Source organism: Kogia breviceps, chromosome 4 (genome assembly GCF_026419965.1).
Source record: "Kogia breviceps isolate mKogBre1 chromosome 4, mKogBre1 haplotype 1, whole genome shotgun sequence".
NCBI classification, from domain to species: Eukaryota; Metazoa; Chordata; class Mammalia; order Artiodactyla; family Physeteridae; genus Kogia; species Kogia breviceps.
The window spans coordinates 28,245,650-28,267,347 of NC_081313.1; the positions used below are offsets into that span (position 1 = coordinate 28,245,650).

The 21,698-nt window shown below is 38.0% G+C and overlaps 2 protein-coding genes across 4 annotated transcripts; one reads left to right on the plus strand and one right to left on the minus strand.

Annotated features, from left to right (window-relative positions):
- Nucleotides 1–1,233: 1,233 nt before the first annotated feature.
- Nucleotides 1,234–10,588, minus strand: RAD1 (RAD1 checkpoint DNA exonuclease). Of its 3 annotated transcripts, none has more exons than XR_010840100.1 (7): nt 10,448–10,588; nt 9,718–9,983; nt 8,726–8,834; nt 7,099–7,357; nt 5,095–5,193; nt 4,034–4,757; nt 1,234–2,531 (listed from the first exon to the last, which is right to left on the minus strand). XR_010840100.1 is itself a non-coding variant. In XM_059063234.2 (6 exons), the coding sequence occupies exons 2-6, from the start codon at nt 9,910–9,912 to the stop codon at nt 4,580–4,582; spliced, it is 840 nt and encodes a 279-aa protein (XP_058919217.1). In that variant the 5' UTR covers nt 9,913–9,983; nt 10,448–10,588; the 3' UTR covers nt 1,234–4,579. The 3 variants fall into 3 exon arrangements, 1 of the variants encoding a protein (XP_058919217.1); XR_010840099.1 differs by having other exon boundaries at nt 1,234–2,551; nt 3,995–4,757; XM_059063234.2 differs by having other exon boundaries at nt 1,234–4,757.
- BRIX1 (biogenesis of ribosomes BRX1) lies at nt 9,923–19,275 on the plus strand. Its single transcript, XM_059063232.2, has 10 exons — nt 9,923–10,879; nt 13,012–13,123; nt 14,936–14,979; nt 16,504–16,574; nt 16,713–16,762; nt 16,869–16,942; nt 17,102–17,152; nt 17,282–17,383; nt 18,420–18,548; nt 18,817–19,275. Exons 1-10 carry the CDS (start codon nt 10,721–10,723, stop codon nt 19,084–19,086), a joined length of 1,062 nt encoding a protein of 353 aa, XP_058919215.1. The 5' UTR covers nt 9,923–10,720; the 3' UTR covers nt 19,087–19,275.
- The last annotated feature ends 2,423 nt before the right edge of the window (nt 19,276–21,698 follow it).

The window sequence follows — 21,698 nt, forward strand, 5'->3', positions numbered from 1 at the left end:
TTTAACAGAGCTCAAACACCTGTCTTTGGGGATCCGAATTTGTCTCTGACAACATCTCTGTCCCTCACTCAGTGCTTCTAGAGCCACATCTTGGTTCTTCATGTGAGAAAGTATTTTGTCATTTCAGTCATTTGTCCAGTGTGTAAATCCTAATAATCAGCCAGTACCCAAGGTATTAGCAGCGAGCAGTGTCCTGCTGTGGCAGGAGCACACATACGCCGGTCCCTTAGTCCAGTGGCTTGTCCTCGGACTGGTAGGCTTCCCCGTTCCTGGCTGCTGCTGCTCTCCCTCAGCTGATTCCCAGAATGCTTTAAGCTTGCCACTCAGGACTGAGGTCTCAGGCTGTGGCCCTGGCTGAAGGCACCTATATTCCATTGACCTTCTCTGCAGTGCTTATGAACTGCTCACCCAAGTCGGTCACTGCAGATTTTAGCCCTGTCTGGAGATGGGACTGCTGCTGTTCTTGCCCAGAATACTCTGAAGAGGCTAAGGCAGCCTCAGAAGAGTTGCCTCCATTTTCACATATCCAGTTGAAAATGGATTTTCAACATTAACTGGGATAAAAAACAAATTATCAGAAAGAAGTGGCTATTCAGACTCCATGTTTGGGTGGCACTGAAATTTTTTAAATTTTACTATTTCGTGAGACCCCAAAGTCTTAACATCTCCAAACTGACAAACCTATATCCAGAAAACAAGAGCACAAAGTATAGCACTGTAAAAGAAAATGTTACGGTGTAACTCTCTTGTTTCATTTGAAATTATTTTTAATATTTCCAGTTTTTATTGACAGTATAAAATTGCTAACTGTCCACTCTCTGAGATTTTGACTTTAAAATGTTTTATGAAATGGTAGTAATAATGAATGGTAGTTATAGTTTTAATATCCTCATATCTGACAAAATAGAAAGTTGTCACCTATTTTGGTTCCAAAAGTTTAAAAATTTTACTATTTTGTGAAATCCCTAAGTTTTAAGAAACGACATTGGAAATGTTCAGCACAACACAACTTACTACAAAGTTTCACTCCTGGCAGAATGTAGATGAGAACTAAACTCCTTTCTAAAGTCATTCAGTGGGAAGCAGCAATCTGGATAACAGTCCAATCAAACACCTGATGTTTCTAGCTGACCTAGTCAATAAGGTCATATACAACTTTTACATTCTTTTAAATTAGCTACTGGCCACTGAAATTTGAGGTAGATAAAGCAGGAAAAAAAAATCAAGCCCAGATCAACTGTCCCACATACAAATTTTAATAAACGTTCATTAGCAAGCACGCAAAGAGTTTACGCAACCTGTTTCATAAGCTCGGCGAAGCCTCACTCCTCTGTTTTGGCAGTTTACCCACCACTTTCCATGAAAGGTCCACTTAAGGCAAACATGACAATATTCCAGAGGTGGGACTGTCCTAATCCATTCAGCAACAAGCAAGCGGAAATCTTTGGACAAAATGGCAGGAAGTAAGACCTTTTAGGGGAGTCAAGCCTTATACACCAGGTCTAAGGGTACAGGCTACAGGCCTCACTAGATTCTTGTATCCTTTCCATGCAAGGATGGGGAACTACTCTGAAATAATTTAGTTCACATATCCTGAATACCTCTAGTTTTACCAATGAGAGCCACTACTATTAGCTATTATACTGATCAATGAGCTATTAATTTCCAAAAGAAAACCTACTTCAAACATTTACTCTGCTAATTACCGAAACTTCTGGCTGTGACTAAGATATGGATGCCAGAAACACCTCTAACAGCCGCCTGTGGCATTTCTGATTAGAGCACGAGCTGTCCACTGCTGGAGTGAGAAATCCACGGTAGAGCTGCCAACTGCCTGGCGCAGGGGTGCACGTAACCTGACATGTGTATAAAAACACTACTAATACAAACTTAGGAAAAGAGAAAATACTATACAATTTCCCTGATTTCCCAGGACCCAACAGCTTTTGTTTCACGTGGGGACAAGGGCCAGCAGTGTGAAACAGAAGGGGAGAAGGGAGTCTACACTGTTCTGAAAACCCCTCATATAGGGAATGCCAAATGCTGCCCTTTCGGCAACTGTAACTAATTCTTAGCAGGACTACTCGATAGCGCCACAGAAATTCTGTGGCTTCTTGTAAAAATGATTATGTTACAAGACTTATTTTTATTAGAACAATAGAATTTAACAAATCATTTTATTTTTATTGTTTTGAATCATTCATTGTAGGTGGAAACACATTATCATCAAGTAGGGAATAAACGAATTAAAAAACGGAAAAAATATTACCTACCTATTCCTGGTAAGCACAATTTTACTGGAAAGAATATAAGATAAACTTCAAAAGGGCAAAGATAATCTTAAAAATAAGATTATAGTTTTCTATATGTGACACATGAACTGAATTTGTAGTCACCAAAGCATCCTGCTCTGCCGGAGGAAGTGCTCCCCCTAGTGGTCTTTCATAGGAACTTGAACAAAGTTAAACTAGACAAACAGAGCACGCATAAAAAGAAAATTCTTTTGGCCATGACTCATGGGCCCAGCCGCTCTGCAGCATGTGGGATCTTCCTGGACCGGGGCATGAGCCCATGTCCCCTGCATCGGCAGGCAGATTCTCAACCACTGCGCCACCAGGGAAGCCCAAGAAAATTCTTTATTAAGTCACACCTTGATGTCAGGGTGATTTAGAAAGAATTAAATTCATTAGTTTCTGAATTCTAAATAAATCAAGATACATGCAGCTAAAATTATAGTCTTAAATGTGCAAAAAAGTCTTATTAAGCCGATACATGTTTTAAATTCTTTATAGGTTCAACGTGAAAAAAAATACATTAGGTCAAAATAAATTCAAACCTAAATAATGGAATTAAATAGTGACTTATAATCTGAAAGTGAAGGTTCTTTCACCTAACTAATATTATTGCACCCCAGGTACTGTTCTAGGTACTAGACATGCCAATGAAAAAAAAAACCGCCCTATTTTAAATTTGAAGGAAAACTGTAGTCTTTGAAATGTTTACTGATTAAATATTTTCATAATTATGTTTTAGACTTGGTTTGATCTTGTGTTTATCCAGACAAAAAAATATTTGGACATTTAGTAGATTTAATCATTTCCTTCTCAAACATATACTATACTTTACAAAACTCCAACTTCTTTTGTACCAGCTGGGCACCCTGAGATTGCCTGGAAGATTTATTAGTTATCAGGTACTCACCCTGGACTAGACACCCAGAATTGCACAAATTGTACACGTGCCTGGAAGCAGTGCCTACATAATGTTCTGGAGGTTTCCCTGAAGTGCTTTGCTGAAATACTCTCCAAAGGCCAAAAGTGCCTGGCCACTGAGAGACACTGAGATGTTGTCACATGGTGCAGAAACTTCATTTTAGTTATATACTTTTTCTAATAGAAAACAAGTTAGATAATTTAGTGTTATATTTTCTTAACCTACATACCACAAAAATTATTTCATTGAAAACTACCTAAGAAAGTATAAAATCACTTAATAAATGGTTTTGTACACCTTGGTTTGATTGAGAAACTCTTATAGGCAAATAGAAGGTATCTAAAAAGCACTAACTACACTGAACAGTTTTCAGAACAAGAGGAAAATCTGTAACTCTGAAGACTGTTTTATAGCCTGTTCACAGGTGTCTTCAAAATGTACACTTGAAAAATAAATCATGTAATTATTCAGACTTGTCTGACGAAGCCTAAACTTCAGAACATTTGTGAAGAAATCACAGTTAAAAGCAGTCACTTCAATGCAATTAAAGACTATTTTAAAAAACGTATCCTTTAAAACAGTGGTTCTCAAACTTGAGCACTTGTCAGAATCTCCTGGGAGGAAGCTTTTTAAGCTACAGGGCTTCCCTGGTGGCACATTGGTTGAGAATCCGCCTGCCGATGCAGGGGACACGGGTTCCTGCCCCGGTCCGGGAAGATCCCACATGCCGCGGAGCGGCTGGGCCCGTGAGCCATGGCCGTTGAGCCTGCGCGTTCGGAGCCTGTGCTCCGCAACGGGAGAGGCCACAACGGTGAGAGGCCCGCAAAAACAAAAAACGAAAAAAAAAAAACCTTAAACTACAGATTGCTGGCCCACCCCCAGAGTTCCTGACAAGTTTTCAGGTGATCTAGGCACAACACTCTGAGAACCATTGCTTTAAGACAGATTATCCAGAATTCCAACTGGGGAGCGATGCCCCTATGCTATTACTTTTTCTAACAGTAAATAAATAAAAGAACGTTTCAGATATGGCTTCACCAAACTTTGAATTTTTAGACTCTTGGAATGTCCTGCTTAAGTAGAATAAAACATAAAACTTACTCATCTTGGCTCATAACTATTCCCATGAGTTCAAAAGACAGAACCACAGGCTAGTCCAGTACTGGATAATCTGTGACTATGTGAAAACATTACTTATAAGATATACAGCAACTATTAGGGGGCAGGGACTTAGCTCCTATCTCTTCCATGCTTCTTCCCCTTAGAAAATCCAATAAGAAATCACGAAGAGTGCTATACTCTGAATGAGAACATGACCAATCATGAATGTGTACATAAATAGCACAGTGGATTGCCATACTTAAGACTAAGATTCAGGAACTTCTTCATCAGGACAGCAGTAATATTCCACAAAACATATTTGTCCATCTTCATTTCTAATCATATACTGTAATGAGAGGAATCCTCGGTTATCTGTTCGAATAGATACCTTACACGATAGGACTAATGCCTTTGTAGAGGGTTTCAGTAAAGAAACCTTGTATCTGTAGAAAAATAAATAAAAAGCTGTTATTTGGACACACTTAAAGCAGTGCTTATAATTCCAAGTAAAGGACAAAAATTAGCCAAGAACGACCAAGTAGCAAATATAAGAATAAAATCAAATACTTGTCCAATTTGCTACTATTTTCTCTTTATTTTAAAAATTTCATCCACTATTGCAATCCAAAATCCCCAAGTAAACCCAGGAGCCTACTATTTATTTTTCTTAATGCTATACTTTTATCTACACATTGAAAGTTTAAAAAAATTTATTTAATAGAAATGTGGCATTTAACCTCACCTTCATCACCAATGGCAACCTCTATATTAAGAACTGACCTGTTGACCTGGGTCTGATTACATTGAAATGATTCCACCAAATCAGAATCTTTGGGATAGTCAAGGTGGGAGCTTCCTGCATTCCCAAAAGTAGATAACCTATAGTAGAAAATAAGCAACTCATTTATTCATTGGTCCAACAATAAGCCACGTTAGGATCCAAATAAGAAAACACTTCCTTAAGAAGCTCATTCTGGTGAGTGAAACAGGTATGTAAACACCGGTTGACAAGACACTATAACAATTACATAATAAAGATTCCTGTAGGATGCTGTGGGAGTACAGGAGAGCTAGCAACTAATAAATGGCTTTGAAAAAAGCCAGTCACAAAAGGAATCCATAGGTGTTCGCCTCAATTTCATTACCTGAGTTCCATCTACTCTGATATTGTCCTTTTCCTCCTCCTGAAATCAGAACCATACAACAGGAGAGAGCTGAGGAATGACAGAAGAGCCTGATCTTCATCAGCTGCAAGCCTGGGGTCCTGTTCCCTATCTCTACTGCCCCACCAAGCAATCAGGGCTTTTCTGTATCCCAGACTGTTCTTCAGGCTGCTTTATGGTTTTCTTTCCTTGGTAATATCAGCAGTTTGCAGACAATTTATGAATGTTTATGTTTGCTTAATCTGCATGAACTTATTGATCATTTGCTTTGGGGTTAACGTGTGGATGAGCACTATATGAGCACGGTGATAAACACCTAGGTGCTGGCTTTCCCCAGGGTCCATCTTTTCTCTCTTCTAACATCACCTCTTTCTCACAGCTATGTTGTCCATGCCCAGCCATGCCGATGGTTCCCAAATCTAAATTTCCAGTCTAGACTGATCTCCTGAGCTCTAGATCTAGATATCCAACTACTCCCTAGTGTCACAGGCTCCTCAAGTTTAACGTATCCAAAAAAAAATATTTCAACTTCCAGTTCCCCACCATCAAATAATTTCCTATACGGGAGACGAAAGATATCATGATCCATCTAGTTACTCATGCTGAGAGATCATTTAGATGGGGAGCCTCTGGAATACTCTGTTTAAGTGCCTGGAATTTTAATTCATATCACTAAGTAGGGTTCCACTGATTTCCATTTTGATTAACATTTTAACCACTCTTGAGCCAAATTTTTAACTGCCTCAGCTATGAGAAAGGCCTGTAGTTCTTCTAAAGTAGATACGAAAAGAACAATTACACCTCTCATACTATATGTATTTAACTCCTTTACTCTTTAATATTCTGAAATATTTCAAAAGAGAAGACATTTAAATTCTCTCTCTAAATTGATTCTAATCATGAAAAGAGTTTTGCCATTTCATAATTTGTTGGGTCAAAATATGAGAAGCAGCTTGATAGTTTCTGACACTGTATTCCTGATGAAAATTGCCCTCTCTTAGGAAGCTCACCTTGACCATTCCTGCCTAAGTGCTGGTTCCCTAAGTATTTATGTATATTATTTTGGAACTTAATGGCATGTAATTTTGTTCCCTCTGAGCTGTTTCACATATATCCTTGTCACCTTGATTTTAAGCTGTTCCTTCCTGTAGTATAATAATAAGGCAAATATGCACACAGTAGGTGATCAATAGATACTTAGTGAATGAACCATGTATAGAAAACACCTATTTCCTTTTGCATCCTGTACTAACTTGAAAGGAAAGAAAAAGAGATACCATATACTACAAACACCTTTTCCAAAAGTTTAAGCCCAATTTTCCTCATGATGCAACCTATCTACAATAGTTAAGTAGTACAACAATGAAAAGACCACTAGGTTATGAACTAGAAGACTGGCTTACTCTTCTAGAAACCAACACTACCTATGAAGCTTTAAATAGTAATCTTCCTGGGTCTTCCTAGTGTCCTGACCTAAAAAAGTATGAAGTAAGAGTAAAAGCTCTCTAAAGTTCTGAAAATTCTAGTAACCTGGATAATAAAAATTCCACATCCTAAGCAAATGTGTAAGTAGGGACATGGAGTAAACTACATTAACTATAACTGTGCTGCTTTCAAGTACCTGAAATAAGGTTTATCTGGAGACATGGTGATCTGTAGGACCTCACTTGTCATATCCAATTCGGAAAATGCTTCACGGAGTCCCTCTGACTGCAGAATAATTTTATTAATGACATTGGTGCTGCAGAAATCAAAATCCAGAGTCTCCTCGGGCTCCTGAGTATTGATTTTACAGACTGTCACCGCTCCTCCTTCTTCCAGAAATAGCATCAAAGGGTAACCATAACGTTGGTAACACATCCTAAGTGCAGTTGAAGTCCCTGCAATGGAAACAAATTATACTTGGGGCTTAGCTTTTTAGCTCTGGGTTCACATCCTCCTCAAATGACGCCTAAAACTCCTCAAGAATATTTTATCCTGTCCATTTCTAGCACATATGTATGTATATCCTTTTAAGAAGGAATCACATCTTCCCTGATGATAGCTGTCTGTAGACAATTCCAAAAATAACTGTAAAAAATTGGGAACAAAATGTAATGTAACTCTGAAATCGTTTTCCAGGTTGCCAAAAAACACCTCAGAAATAGTTAGTTGATTATATATATATATACAACTTCAGGATGGAGAATCTATATGGTCCAATACTGCATGTAATAACTGTTGTGGAATAGGCTATGCTATTAGTGAAGGTTCAATTTGTGCAACGATGGATTGCTTTGATATTGTCTTACTATAACATCAGTGTATTCACTGTGATAAGGACCCTTCCAACCTTTTCTATTGGGAGATAGTCTTTACATTTCCTCAAATTTTAAGGTCTAATTGGGAGAAAAAGGATGGTTACTGGTGGTTAGGGTTTTACCTCTGCAAACCACTAGAGAGGAGGAGGAATATGACAGGACACTCTAGTTCCTCTTCCTTACTAGGGTAGAGAACCACAATGAGGAATGGGGGAAGGCAGATGCTTTCTTTTATGGAAAACCAGCTGGGGAACACTGCATTAGAAAATATAATTTTAACCAATTCCAATAATAATGGAATTGTCATTACAAAATTAAAATATATTTTCTAAAAGACCATAACTAAATTTTCCCTAGCAAATATCCAGATTCCTTTCCTATGAAATAAAAAATCATTCTTCTAGGGATTCCTTGTTGTTTTATATCTAGAGCAACCAAATTCACTATTCCTAAAAATATATAAATATTTTAAAGGAAAGCATTTAAGAAAATAAACGTAACTAACTTATAAACAGGGATTAAAGAAAAAAACCAAATAAATTTCGAACACAGTAAACTGGGGGTCAGGACAATTGGTATCTATTTTTTCTGCGACTAACTATAATTCTAGACAAGTTAGAAAAAAGCAATTAAAACATTTCTCAATGTTAAAGATATTTAAGACATGTTCAAAGTCTTTTGATTAGTTGAAATTTAAAATCCTAAAATCTTCATAAATTAAAAAAAAGATGAATGTAAATACTTTTGCAAATATGAAAAGAACTGTAAGCACACTTTCTATTAACACTGAAAAATCAGTGCCATGATTGTGGCAAATGAAAAATAAATTGGTAATTAATTTTCTCAACAAATCTTTATATTACTTATATTCTAATAACTTTGCCTGTATTTTTCTGACCATTCTGTATAATGCTTTCATGTTGTTATAATGATAATAAAATAGTTCACCTGGCATAGGGCTTGATCCAAAAATAGATAAACAGTCTAAAAGGATGGTTAAATTAATTCGAAAAGTAACAGACTCTTCTTGAACTCTAAACTCTTGAAATATTCCAGCCTATGAAAAAAAGTAAATGTGAAAATGTATATATATTAAAGAATGAAAACTCACGTTTCTAGATTTTCACTTTATATGTTTTTAAAATAACAATATTGTGCTAACCCCATGAAAATAATTTCAGATTATCAATCAAAACATCTTAAACTTTTTCAATTGTGATCCATTAGAATCCTGCTACTCAACAGTTGAAGGTGTAACTGATTTCAGTCCCGTGCGAAACTGTATGAAAGGTCTTTCATCTAGCTTCTCGGAGCAACATTATCCTCCACATGACTCTCCCTTGTCTCCATTTTGTGCCCATCAGTTCGGCGAATGTCATTTGGAAAACAGCCAATTAGACACCGCATGAGTCATACTGGTTTTCAATTTCTTTTGAGGACAGGAACCATGTCTTATTTATCCCTCTGTACCTGAGGTGGTACTGCACACTTAGGTGTTCTAAAAAAATGCTGAATTAAATCTAAAATCCTATCTGAACCACACCAATATTATTTTGTAAGAACAAATAGATTATAACCAACATAAGGAAAAAAATGAATAATAGGAAGGTAATGCAAAAGAACATATACTATGGAAACAAATGTTCTGGGTTCTCATCCCAACTATGCCACTTGCGAGCTGCAGGACTGTTGGCAACATATAAAACACTCAGAAAAGCGATCGCCTATAGTTTAGCTTAATATATTTTAGACATTATTATTATAAATCTTAATCTCTGTAAAACACGATGGGGAAAGAATTTGTTACCAGAAGAGAAATAATTCAAATAATGATACTTTGTTCTCTAACTTAAGTGATGTCTATTAAGACCCTCGGAACTCATTGAGCTGGGTGAAGAATATCATATGTCACAGGCTGAAAGGTGCCTCTACTTCCATACCTGAATAAAAGCATTTGCTTGCACACACTTGGCGTTTTCCACGGTAACCTTGATTCCATTTTTAGTAGCGAAACATGTGGCATGTTCTCGGAAATGAATGGCCTTCAAGATAGTGGAGAGATTCCTGACGTTGTCAAGGCTGGCCACTAAGCTGTAATCGTTCTCATCTGGGATCTGCTGGGTTAGGAGGGGCATGGTCCACGGCGCCTTCGGCCCCGAGGGATGCTCCAGGTGCCAACATCCGCTCCCGCGGGGTTACGAAACACCTGATGAGATGCGACAGATAAAACTCCGCGTCAATGCTGACAAGGCCCGTGATTTCAACCGGCGCTGAGCCGAGTACAGGAGGTCTAGACGTTGAACTCGGCGGAGCAGGGATTGAACCCCACCTCTCTGTCATTTAACTGTCTCTACCTTGGGGGGACATTACTGTCTGTAAGCTACGGTTTCGTCGTCCTTACTAAGGAGACAGTAACACACGAGAAGCTAAGAAGGATAAAAACAGGCCAACTAACACGGTCATTCGGGGCCAGCTTCAATCAAACTGGGACTACGTATCCCCAGGGTCGGTTTTGAGGTGTCCCGCACCTCCAACCTTACTCCTAACGGAACAGGCGATGGGGGGGGGGGTTGAGTCCTCGGAAGGTCCTCGAAGAGTCCTAGACAGCGCGGCTCACCAGCCCACGGCACCCGCTTACTAGTCTCGGGATCCCGAGCACCCAAACCTTACCTTTGCGCCGGGGCAGGACGCAGCTCCCGGAAAACTGGGGAAAAAGTGGAGCGGCTCCCTCTACTCTTTTCAGATGGGCCGGCCAGCTCGGCCACCGTCACCATAGAGATGGACGAGGCCTAGAGAGCCGAGCGAGCCGTACCACAGAGACGGGAAGGAGGCACCATAGAGCAGGAGGAGGACCGCCGAGCCGAGCCCCGGGAGCATAGAGATGGGAAAGCGGAGCGAGCGGCCGAGCCGGAAGGAAGGCCCAGAGTGAAGGCGGCGAGCAAGATGGCGGTGGCCAAGAGGAAACGGCGTGGAGGCCCGGCGTTTCAGGCGAAAAAGCTAAAAAGAAACGAAAAAGATGCTAAGCCGCCTGCCAAGCCGAGCGACGCAGCAGAGGAGGCGGAGGAGGAAGAGAGAGATCGTATCCCAGGCCCGGTTTGCAAGGTAGGGGAGGCTCTGTGGCCGTGGCCTCACGCGCTTTCTTTGGGATTGCTTACCACATGATGGCTCTGCGGGTTTCCGAGTTGCAGGGGTGTTTCGGGAGCTCGGTCCCATGTCTCCCGGCGGGACCCGCTACTGCGTTTACATTTAACTCTCGTGCACGCGGCCGCAGTCTTGGAGGTTGCGGGCTGAGCAACAAGGCGGACTTCTGAGCTCTTACCTGGCTCACAGGAAGCGACTTACGGGAACTCAGTTACAGTGTTTGGTTTTCCAGTTACTCCATTTTTTGTTGTCGTTGGAGGATAGTATTTTTTCCCTAAAGTTGTTTCTCGCTCTCGAGTATATCCCTTCCAGTGATGAATTCCAGTGAATCCCTTCCAGAATTCCATATTCTGCCATAATGAGCTGCGGTCAGTTAGGGATCCTGAACCTTGTTATGCGGTCGTTTAAAAGTTCCTCTCCTTTGGGACTATGATTTTGCCTTGTTTGATCTTTAACTCTCAAGGGGTAACGAAAACTGGAGTAGAACGTATGACCTTTACGTATATTCGACAAAGTGTTAACGTGCCAGGCACGTAAGAAGTTAGGTTTCCCCTGCTTTGGGATTGCAAAACTAGAACATGACCACTTCCTCCTAACATGTTGGAGATTAGAAGAAAACTAAGAACTCATATGAGTTGATGGTTTTTATTCAAAAGAAGGTGAACACAAGTTGTTGGACTTAACTTTCAGTCAACGGAGAGCTCTGTAAGCCAGATCAGATACTGTGGAGACAAGAATTGTGTTCGATTTATTAACTTCTGTCTCCCCCCGCTCCCAAACTTAGCATAAACCTCTGTCTACCACGTAGTGGGTGATAGATAAAGGACCCTTTGTGGTGGAGTGGCAAGCACTGGGAAAGGAGTTAGCTTTTAGTAATGAAAGATGAGCTTGAATTCTAGCCCTGATATTAATTATGAGGGACGTTTTGAACTGTGCTTACCTGCAAATTAAGAGCAAGACAATGTGATTTACTTTTTGTGAAGAATAAGCTGGACTTCTTGTACATTTTCTGTAAACGTTAGTGTTCTCACTCTTCCCTTTAAGAGTTAGAAATATGATAGTAGCTATGATCTGAGTCACAATATAAAAAATATTACTGAAGTACAAGAGATAAAGATTACTTTAGGATAACCAGGTAAGGGATCATGAAGGATTTAGCCTTTGAGCTGGATCTCAAGGTAAGGGCAAAATTCTGATATTCAGGAATGAGAAGAAACAATATAAGCGGGAGAGAGCTAGAGAGAGAGAAAAAAAAACTAATCAAAGGTGTTGAAGTGGACGAAATGCCGACAGTTTAAAAAGTACAGCCAGATTGGCTAAAGTATTTGGGGGCAATAGTGAGATAGAAATATACATGCATTTTAGAATCCAGTGTTAAAGCTGTGTCATTTTGGACTTTGTTTAGAAAACCCTGGAAGATAAAGATGTGATTGGAGCATGTAGGTGGTAGTCTGCCTTGTCTGTTGGAGGAGCTTCTGGCTGGAAAGACCAACATTTAGAAGATTTGCAATTGATATAAGAATCTGAAGCTTGAAGGCAGTATCACTAGGAGAGGACCAAGTTGTTGCAAGGAAAGATTGATAGCATTTACTAGTGCTTATGATCTGAGAGAACAAGGGCAAACAGAAGAGTCAAAGCGTGGGGGACTGAGATGATGGTGACATCATCAGAAAAATAAATAGCAAGGAAATTTACCCGATTTTAAGGGTTGACCTAGAGTTGGATTTGAGGTAAGCCAAATACTTGGATTATTAGGGCTAGAAAGAGTTCCTTACCTTTCTGTAGAGTTAGTTGGCAGTCAAAGCTGTGAGAGTGATTATGAGAACTCTGTCCTGGAGAGATCAGAAATAAAAAAAGAGGGCTAAGAAAGAATCTTTAGAGTTGGGAGGAGGAACTGGAGAGATTGAAGCAAAAAACAAAAAGAAGGGAAGCCAAGGAGATTTCTGGGTAGCACTTGGGATCAGTGAGTGCTACAGAGTTATTGAATTAAAGGTTAAGGTCAGGCTTGCTACTTGGAAGCTTTATCTGTAAACAAACAAACAAGATAGATTCACTATGAAATGTTGAAATTCATCTCACTTTTTTTTCTTTAGGGCAAGTGGAAGAATAAGGAACGGATTCTCATCTTTTCTTCTAGAGGAATAAATTTCAGAACAAGACATTTAATGCAAGACTTGAGAATGTTGATGCCTCATTCTAAAGCAGGTACGTTTATATCATATACTTTAAAATTTTGTATTTGTAAACTTATCTGTTTATATGTTTTCACTTCGAGTCACACTTTGTTCGTTCAGCATGTCAGGTAAAGAACCATGACTTCTGAGAAGTTCAGTGCCAAGATTTTTCCAATTAATATTTTGTTTGAAATTCTTTGCAAAATTCATTAAACATTCTCTGTACTTTCTTAAACAGATATCCCAACTAGCAAAACATTTCTTAAAGGTCCAGGAATGCCTCCAATGTAATGTTCTCAGAGGTCATGAGCTGGTTTGTCCTTCAAAATGTTTCGGGACTGCCATGTGTTGCTTTCTGCATTTAAAAAAAACTTTTTATTAAAAAACTTAATGGGGCTTCCCTGGTGGCGCAGTGGTTGAGAATCCGCCTGCCGATGCAGGGGACACGGGTTCGTGCCCCGGTCTGGGAAGATCCCACGTGCCGCGGAGCGGCTGGGCTCATGAGCCACGGCTGTTGAGCCTGCGCGTCCGGAGCCTGTGCTCCGCAATGGGAGAGGCCACAGCAGTGAGAGGCCCGCGTACCACCACAAAAAAAAAAAACAAACAAAAAAACTTAATGGGGCTTCCCTGGTGGCGCAGTGGTTGAGAGTCCGCCTGCCGATGCAGGGGACGCGGGTTCGTGCCCCGGTCCGGGAGGATCCCACATGCCGCGGAGCGGCTGGGCCCGTGAGCCATGACCGCTGAGCCTGCGCGTCCGGAGCCTGTGCTCCGCAATGGGAGAGGCCACAACAGTGAGAGGCCCGCGTACCACAAAAAACAACAACAACAAAAAACCAACTTGATGGGCGAGGAGTAGTATTTCAAGCGCCTTCAAGTTGGGACTCAGTCTGCTCCTGATTGCCAAGCTTTTCTTTTTAGTAATGGGGTATCTTACAGGCAAGTGAAGAACATCTAGTTTGGGGTTTATAACTGTGACAGCGCTCTCATGCATGTGTTTTTGTGCCTGTGTTGGGAGGTGCTTTTGGTTTTAATTCTAGGTAATAACTTAGTTCTTTAGACCAATGTTTCTCAAACTGAGGTCTGCTGTCACATCTTCAGGTCTCTGAAACTAATGAGAGAATTTTAATTTATGAGCTGTAAATGTGGTTTGGGAGAATTTTCCCATTTTTGAAAGGGATTCATAGAATTCAGACATACCTCTTTTTATTGCGCTTCGCTTTATTGCAGTTTTCCCCCCATTGAAGGTTTGTGGCAACCCTGCGTCGAGCGAGTTTCTTGGTGCTATTTTTTCAGTGGCATTTATTTGCTCACTTTGTGTCTGTGTCACATTTTGGTAATTCTTGGACTATTTCAAACTTTTTCATTGTTAGCATTTTTTAGCACTAAAATATTTTTAAATTAAGGTATGTACATTGTTTTTTTAGACATAATGCTATTGTACACTTAACAGACTACAGTACAGTATAGTATAAACGTAACATTTACATGCACTGGGAAGCCAAAAAAATTTGTGTGACTCGCTTTATTGTGATATTCGCTTTGTTACGGTTGTCTGGAACTGAACCGGCAGCATCTCTGAGGTATGTCTGTACACAAGTAAGAGACACTGCTTAGAGCTTTATAATTCTTGAGGACTATTTTTAATCACTCATTTTTACATTTCAAAAGAACAAGATTTTTAAAAAGGTCATGTGTTTTCAGGGCTAATTTTGAAGATTAATAAAATCTCATTTAAACTGAAGATTATAAAAATACTTAATATTTAATTTCCTAGAAAGTATGTGTGATTTGATTGAAGTAGCTTTGAAATTTTTTGTTTACTTACCTTTTTTTCTTTTTATAGATACTAAAATGGATCGTAAAGATAAGTTATTTGTGATTAACGAGGTAATTTCTAGCAACATTGTATTTAGGAACACAATATTTGGAACACTAGAAATAGTTCATTTAAAAAATTTGTCAGTTATTCAGTGACTTTTAAGTTGTTTTGCATAAGATAAGCAAATTTTATGAACTTTAATTACCTGCCTTTTAAATTTTTATAGTACTCATTGTCTGTTTCACACAGTTTAGTGCTTCAGTATATAATTATTTCTTGATCATTCTTATATTTGTTTTCTCTCAACAAGCATACTGAAATTTCCTGAGGACAAGGATTATCTCATTCTTTCTTTTTCTCATTATGTCTAGTACAGTGCTAAATTCATAGTAGGTACTCATAAAAATTATCAACGTAAATAAAATAAAAAGCCCATTAAATATTTTTAAAAACTCATTGAAAAGTATTTTGCCAGTTTTAAAAGTGGTGCATGTGATATTTGCTCTTAAAATATTACAAACTAGTAATATGTTAAATTTTTGAAGTATTGTTGAAGACTAAACTTGTGTTTTTAGAGCAGATTTTCTTTTAAAACTTAGAAGAATTGTTTTAAGATAATTCTCTTAGCTATTAGAAAGGCCTCTGTTATTCATTTAGCACAAATTTTTGAAGTGCTGCTGTATCATGGCATTTTTCTGTAGAAACTGTTTAAAAAAATGCCCCTGTCATCATGGAGCTTACATTCTAATGGGGGAGACAGGCCCTTAACAAGTAGTATAATTTCAAGTGAAGATAGGAGAAATAAACAGGATATGGGTTGCCAGCAACTACAGCTCACAACTTAGTGTGTAGTTGTGTTTATTGTAAGACCAGTAAGGAACAAAAACATTGGACTGAAGAATTCTTTAAGCCTCAGGTAGTGTATATGTATTAGTTTATGAACACTACAATAATATAGGACTTCTTCATTCCTTTATTGCTTTTGTATATTTCTCAATTGTGACTTTGTAAATTTTTAAGATGTTGAAGTTTAATTCAACTTGAAATGGGTTTTGTATACTTGCCTTTCACCAACTCCTTAGTGATTTTACAGAACCAAATCACAGAAATGGTAGTACAGATGAGAAAGAAAAAACAAATTTCTTGAGCTTAAAATCGAAAAGCTAAAGAGTTAAAAATCAAAGTAACCCTTATAAAGGATGTTTTTGGTTCTGTAAGGACTGTATTTTTCTACAGTTGGTGAGGCTAATTGTAATGTGCTTTATCCCTGGGGTATTTGTTTTAAATCTTTGTAGTTTGTACACAGGACCATCGTCAGAAGAAGAGGTTCCCCAAGCGAGGCCAGTAAAAATGCTAGGCCAGAAAGAGTAGCTGCTTCCACCAAAGAGGTGGGCAGAGCACAGTTTACCTTGGATAGAACACCTAAGAGGAACTTTAAACGTTTCCATGAATAAATTTACCTTGATTTAGACCTTTGTAGCCTATTAACCTGCTTAAGTATTTTGGGAGGCATCTAAATATTCATTGCATTGAATTGCTTTAGATCTTATTTTTATTATCCACTTCATTTTTCTGTACTTTGCTCCATTTAGGTTTGTGAAATGAAAAACTGCAATAAATGTATCTATTTTGAAGCTAAGAAAAAAAAAGATCTCTATATGTGGTAAGAGAATGTATTAAATAAGATTAGAGAGTATGTGAATATTATTAGCACCTTATGGTGTCTTTTAAACTGAATTGGTAGTAAGCTTTCACTACGTTCTAAATTTTAATTAGTTGAAAAAGCTTTTATATTTTTTAGGCTTTCAAATTCACCTCACGGACCATCTGCTAAATTCCTTGTTCAAAATAGTAAGTTGACTCAATTTAAAAGTTTTTGTGAGAAAATTGAAAATAATCTTTTGGGATAATTGTGCCAAAGTTATAACTATCTTTGTTGCTGTTGTAATTTTTCTAGTTCATACCCTAGCTGAGCTAAAGATGACTGGAAACTGTTTGAAAGGTTCTCGGCCCCTCTTGTCTTTTGATCCTGTAAGTTTCTCATTTAGTGTATGAGGTTTAATTTTCTTACTGTGCATGGTTGTTTTTTGGTGGATATAGTTGTATAATTCAGTTTAGTTAATATAAAAACACAAACAATTTTAAACAAAACTAATGTTGTCAAGTAATATGTTCACTCTATTTTTATAGGCTTTTGATGAATTACCACATTTTGCTTTGTTAAAAGAACTCTTAATTCAGGTAAATATCTTTATTAGAAACTGTTTTTAGTAAAATATTATAAATGAGTGTCTTCCTTTTAACTTACCTGTCTAAAGCACACATGATATGTCATAGAATACAGAACTAATGTGTCCTTTTTCCCATTAGATCTTTAGTACACCACGGTATCATCCCAAAAGTCAACCATTTGTGGACCATGTGTTTACGTTCACTATTTTGGATAATAGGATATGGTTTCGGAACTTTCAGGTTAGCTTTAATTAACTTTTAATTATACTTTGAAATAAATTAGGATATATTGTTTTTATAGACATGGAAAACGCAAATGATAAATTCTTTTCTTTTCTTTTACATCACTTTCTTTTCCCCACAGACTTGTAGTAAATAACCTTTGTCTCATAACTTAGGTTCATGGCTATCAGCTAATATGGTGTATGGACTTTATAACAAGCCACTATATATTGAGTAAAATATAAGTGTCTCTCCCAAGAGGTTAGAATCTACCAGGGGTGAGGTGGGGTTTAAGACTCTGAAAAACATAACCCCTGTAGAAAGCATTCAATGAGAACTATTAGATGAGTCATACAGTGATTCATCCAGGAGAGGTGATTCTGGAAATCTGTGGAGAGGTGGAAGAGAGCAGCAAGGCAAAGTTTCAGACAGCTTATGAAGTAAACTGGGCTTTTTTCTGCATGTTGTTGTTATATTGTATACTTTGCAGTGTGAGTTAAACATATCCCCTTCTTAACCCCTGAGGGCAGGCATACCTTAACCAACTATAGTAATATTTGTAGTTCAGAAGTTGCCTCTTAATTCCACAGTCAGTAACCGTCCAAAAATAAATTTTGCCGATGTCTTTTTATCTACCTTTTAATCTAATTTGAATTAAATTTATAAAAGCAATTTAGGGGTTGATTTAAATTTTGAAAGGGTGCCCCATAGGGTGCTTTAATACATTTTGTTATCATGATTGCAGCTTTAAATATTCATTTAACCACAATTTTTCAAGAAGACACGCATTGTGAGAAGCAAGATACCAAATTGAAGTGACTCAATTTTAAAAACACACCGAGAAAGCATTTATATTTTCCTATGACAACTACCTGTAATAACCAGTAATGTATTTCAGAAAGTATTGATGATTTGGCACTTGCCAGGTTTCACTTCCACCTTAACTTCATTGGTTATCAGTTCTTTTAGGCACATTTGTAATGAGGATATAGCCTGTATACTTTTTAGGAGTAGTATATCCAAACCAAAATGAAATGTTTCCTTTTTATTAAAGATCATAGAAGAAGATGCTGCTCTTGTAGAAATAGGACCCCGTTTTGTCTTAAATCTCATAAAGATTTTCCAGGGAAGTTTTGGAGGACCAACTTTGTATGAAAATCCTCACTACCAGTCACCAAACGTGGTAAGCTGTTTTTGTTCAGTGGTCCTCGATGTCCCAGAGCTCTTGGGCCAAAATAATTCTATCAGGTAACTGTTCTGTTAACTGTGAAACTGAATTTGGTTTTTGCTGCATACAGTCTTACAAATTGCTTTTTTTTTTTTTTTTTTTTTTTTTATGACACTGTGAAGGGAAGTAGGGTTCATAAGTGAATGTCTTTGCCCTATATAAAATTCTTTTTTCTATTTCAAAATTTTTTTTCTATTTTTCTTTAATATTTTTTTGTTTCTAGCATCGGCGTGTCATAAAATCCATCACAGCTGAAAAATACAGAGAGAAACAGCAAGTGAGAGATGTGCAGAAGCTGAGAAAGAAAGAACCAAAGACTATTCTTCCCCATGATCCCACTGCAGATGTTTTTGTTACACCAGCTGAGGAAAAGCCGATAGAAATACAGTGGGTAAAACCAGAGCCAAAAGTCGATTTGAAAGCAAGAAAGAAAAGGATTTATAAAAGGCAAAGGAAAATGAAACAGAAGATGAACAGTGGGCATGCAAAATGAATCAGTGGATAACTAATTTGTTCTCATTTGTTTTATATTTATTTTATGTTCAATGTGTAAATACTTTTATTATTTGGGACGACCTTATATCTAATTAGTGTGACATTTAAAAGAGAAAAATTAAGATTTTGTGGCTTTGGGGGTGCGGGTCCTATGTTTTTCTAAATAAAATATCACCAGAACTCATCACTTAATTTGTTTTTCTTTTCAAAGCTTGTTTGTATTATTAAAAACTTAGCACACTTAAGGTTTAGGCCTGCTCTCTTGGGTTAAAATTTTGAGTTTAGCAAAGCTGAAATTCAGACAGATTTATTGGATCATTATTACATGTAAAACAGCCTTAGGTGCTTTGAGAGCATAGTTTCAGATGGTAAAGTTGGGGTAGACTGCTAGAATGGAAAGCATCTTACGAGGTTTGAGTCTCTGAGTCACAAATCAGTGAGGCCCCGGAAAAGCCAACCTCTCATCTTGTTTTCTTACCTTGAAAATGTATGCTAAAAATACTTAGGTTTTGCAAATCAAATGAGTTAATATATGTTGAAAGCTTTTTGTAGATTACAAATTTAATTTAGAAGCAGGGCCTATAAATTACTTATCAAATTATCAGTAAAAGGAAGAAAAACAGGATGGTTGTTAAGAGGGCACTAGAAGATTTGAATTTCCCCTGTTACAAAAGAACTTTACTTGAAGTAAAGAGAGCACTGGGCTTACCACCCTGGAAGTCGATTAGTAATGGAAAGACAAGATTCTGGGTGCAAGTGGCCAGGGATAGGGGTCATGCATGTGGTGTTTTGTCACCCACTAATTTCATGCTAATCATTTTCTCCTGTCTTTCTGCAGCGTGATTAGTAATTCCATAGTATTATACTCTGTCACAGCTATCTAAGTCTCTTGTTGGATATTTGAGTATTTCACTTTTATCTTTTTCTGGTATAGGTGCTTGCAGCAAACTTCCTGTAGATATTTTGTACCATATTTGTGGTTTCCTATAAGTAGTAGAACTCTGGTCAAAAATTATGAACCTGTTCCCCTAAATATTGTACCTCACCAGAGGTTAGTGTTCATTTCCTTACACCCTTGCTGAGATAATCTTTGTCAATTAGATAGGTAAAAAAATGAATACTGGTTTTTGGCTACGTACTGGGTTTTCTTTTTGACTAATCTTTTGCGTGGTAGTTATATGAATTTGTAAGGGCTCTTTTATATAGTGAGGTTTTTCTAGGCATCTTTCTTAGTTTGTCACTTGGGTTTTGATTTTGTCTTTATTTTAGATCTGTCTGTAGGCAGAATGATCAGTTTTTCCATTTCACTTTTTCCTAATTTTCTGCTAAGAAAGGCCTTCTTGAGTGTATAATTAGGCTACTTCATCTTGAAATGGTCTAAATTAAGCTACTTACCTTGAAATTTAAGTAATTCAAGTCACAGGTTTACTTGAAATATTCAATACTTGTATGTGGCTAATGAAAGGCAAATCTGGTTAAGTGCAGGGGAAAAAAGGCCATTATTTAAGCGATAGAATATAGGCTGAAAATTAGCTGTATATTTCCCTTTCATAATCATTTATATGGATAACTCATTTGAATGAGAATTCCTCATCTCCCAAGTCCATGTTCATTTAGAAGTCAGCCTGTTTAGTGAAGATCTTTCTTTAGACTGAAATTTATATGCAGTGTAATTGTCTTTAAATTTTGATGCAATGTTATAAGTAAAAATAGATCCCTTTTTCTCTCAGGAGGAAAAAAAGAGCAAAATCAGAAGGAGTTGGAGGAAGAAAAAAGTTCTTTTTTCACTTTTTGTCCAACCCCCCCTCCCCCAATTCCATTCTCAGATGGGGAAAGGTCCTGTTTTTCATTGCACTCAAACTTCTCAGTCCCTACCTATTACCAATTTACAATCCAAGACCATATAGTATCTTCCTTTGGAAAAGAGGCAAGTATGAATTTTGAGTAGTGGGTTGGACAGTGTGCCTAGAAACTTGATGAGGTTTAGAGTTGGTTGGTTTTGATTGTGCAGGGGGCAGCATTTTAGGGAAGAAAGGGACAGCTTCCTAAACTTTGGATACCCAGCCCTGTACAATAGATATTTGTTAGCAACAGAGCCAGCCCTTCTCTCTAACCATACGTCGTTGACAAAGACAACCTACATCTAACAACTGATATATATAAACATTCCACATTACAGTGAAATATTCTGGTGTACTGAGGCATTTTAAAAAAAAATTATTTTTGGCTGCGTTGGGTCTGTTGCTGTGTGCGGGCTTTCTCTAGTTCCAATGAGCGGGGGCTACTCTTCATTGTGGTGCGTGGGCTTCTCATTGCGGTGGCTTCTCCTGTTGCAGAGCACGTCTCTGGAGCACAGGCTCAGTAGTTGTGGCGCACGGGCTTAGTTGCTCCGCGGCATGTGGGATCTTCCCGGACCAGGGCTCGAACCCGTGTCCCCTGCATTGGCAGGAGGACTTAACCACTGTGCCACCAGGGAAGCCCTATACTGAGGCATTTTAACGACAATTAGGATACTATTTTGACACCTTATCAAATTGCTTGGAACAGTTGTTCAGACCTTACATCCCATAATATAGTGTATCAGATCAACCAAAACCTATTGGTTAAATA

What these genes read in the sequence shown, in the direction of transcription:
- RAD1 (XM_059063234.2), bottom strand. Translation starts at nt 9,912, where the DNA reads ATGCCCCTCCTAACCCAGCAGATCCCAGATGAGAACGATTACAGCTTA. An exon ending in TGGATCAAGCCCTATGCCAG is followed by an intron (nt 7,358 to 8,725) that starts GTGAACTATTTT and finishes TTTCCATTGCAG; the next exon opens with GGACTTCAACTGCACTTAGG. An exon ending in CCAGATAAACCTTATTTCAG is followed by an intron (nt 5,194 to 7,098) that starts GTACTTGAAAGC and finishes TTTCTACTATAG; the next exon opens with GTTATCTACTTTTGGGAATG.
- BRIX1 (XM_059063232.2), top strand. Translation starts at nt 10,721, where the DNA reads ATGGCGGTGGCCAAGAGGAAACGGCGTGGAGGCCCGGCGTTTCAGGCG. An exon ending in GATGCCTCATTCTAAAGCAG is followed by an intron (nt 13,124 to 14,935) that starts GTACGTTTATAT and finishes TTCTTTTTATAG; the next exon opens with ATACTAAAATGGATCGTAAA. An exon ending in AGTTATTTGTGATTAACGAG is followed by an intron (nt 14,980 to 16,503) that starts GTAATTTCTAGC and finishes TGCTCCATTTAG; the next exon opens with GTTTGTGAAATGAAAAACTG.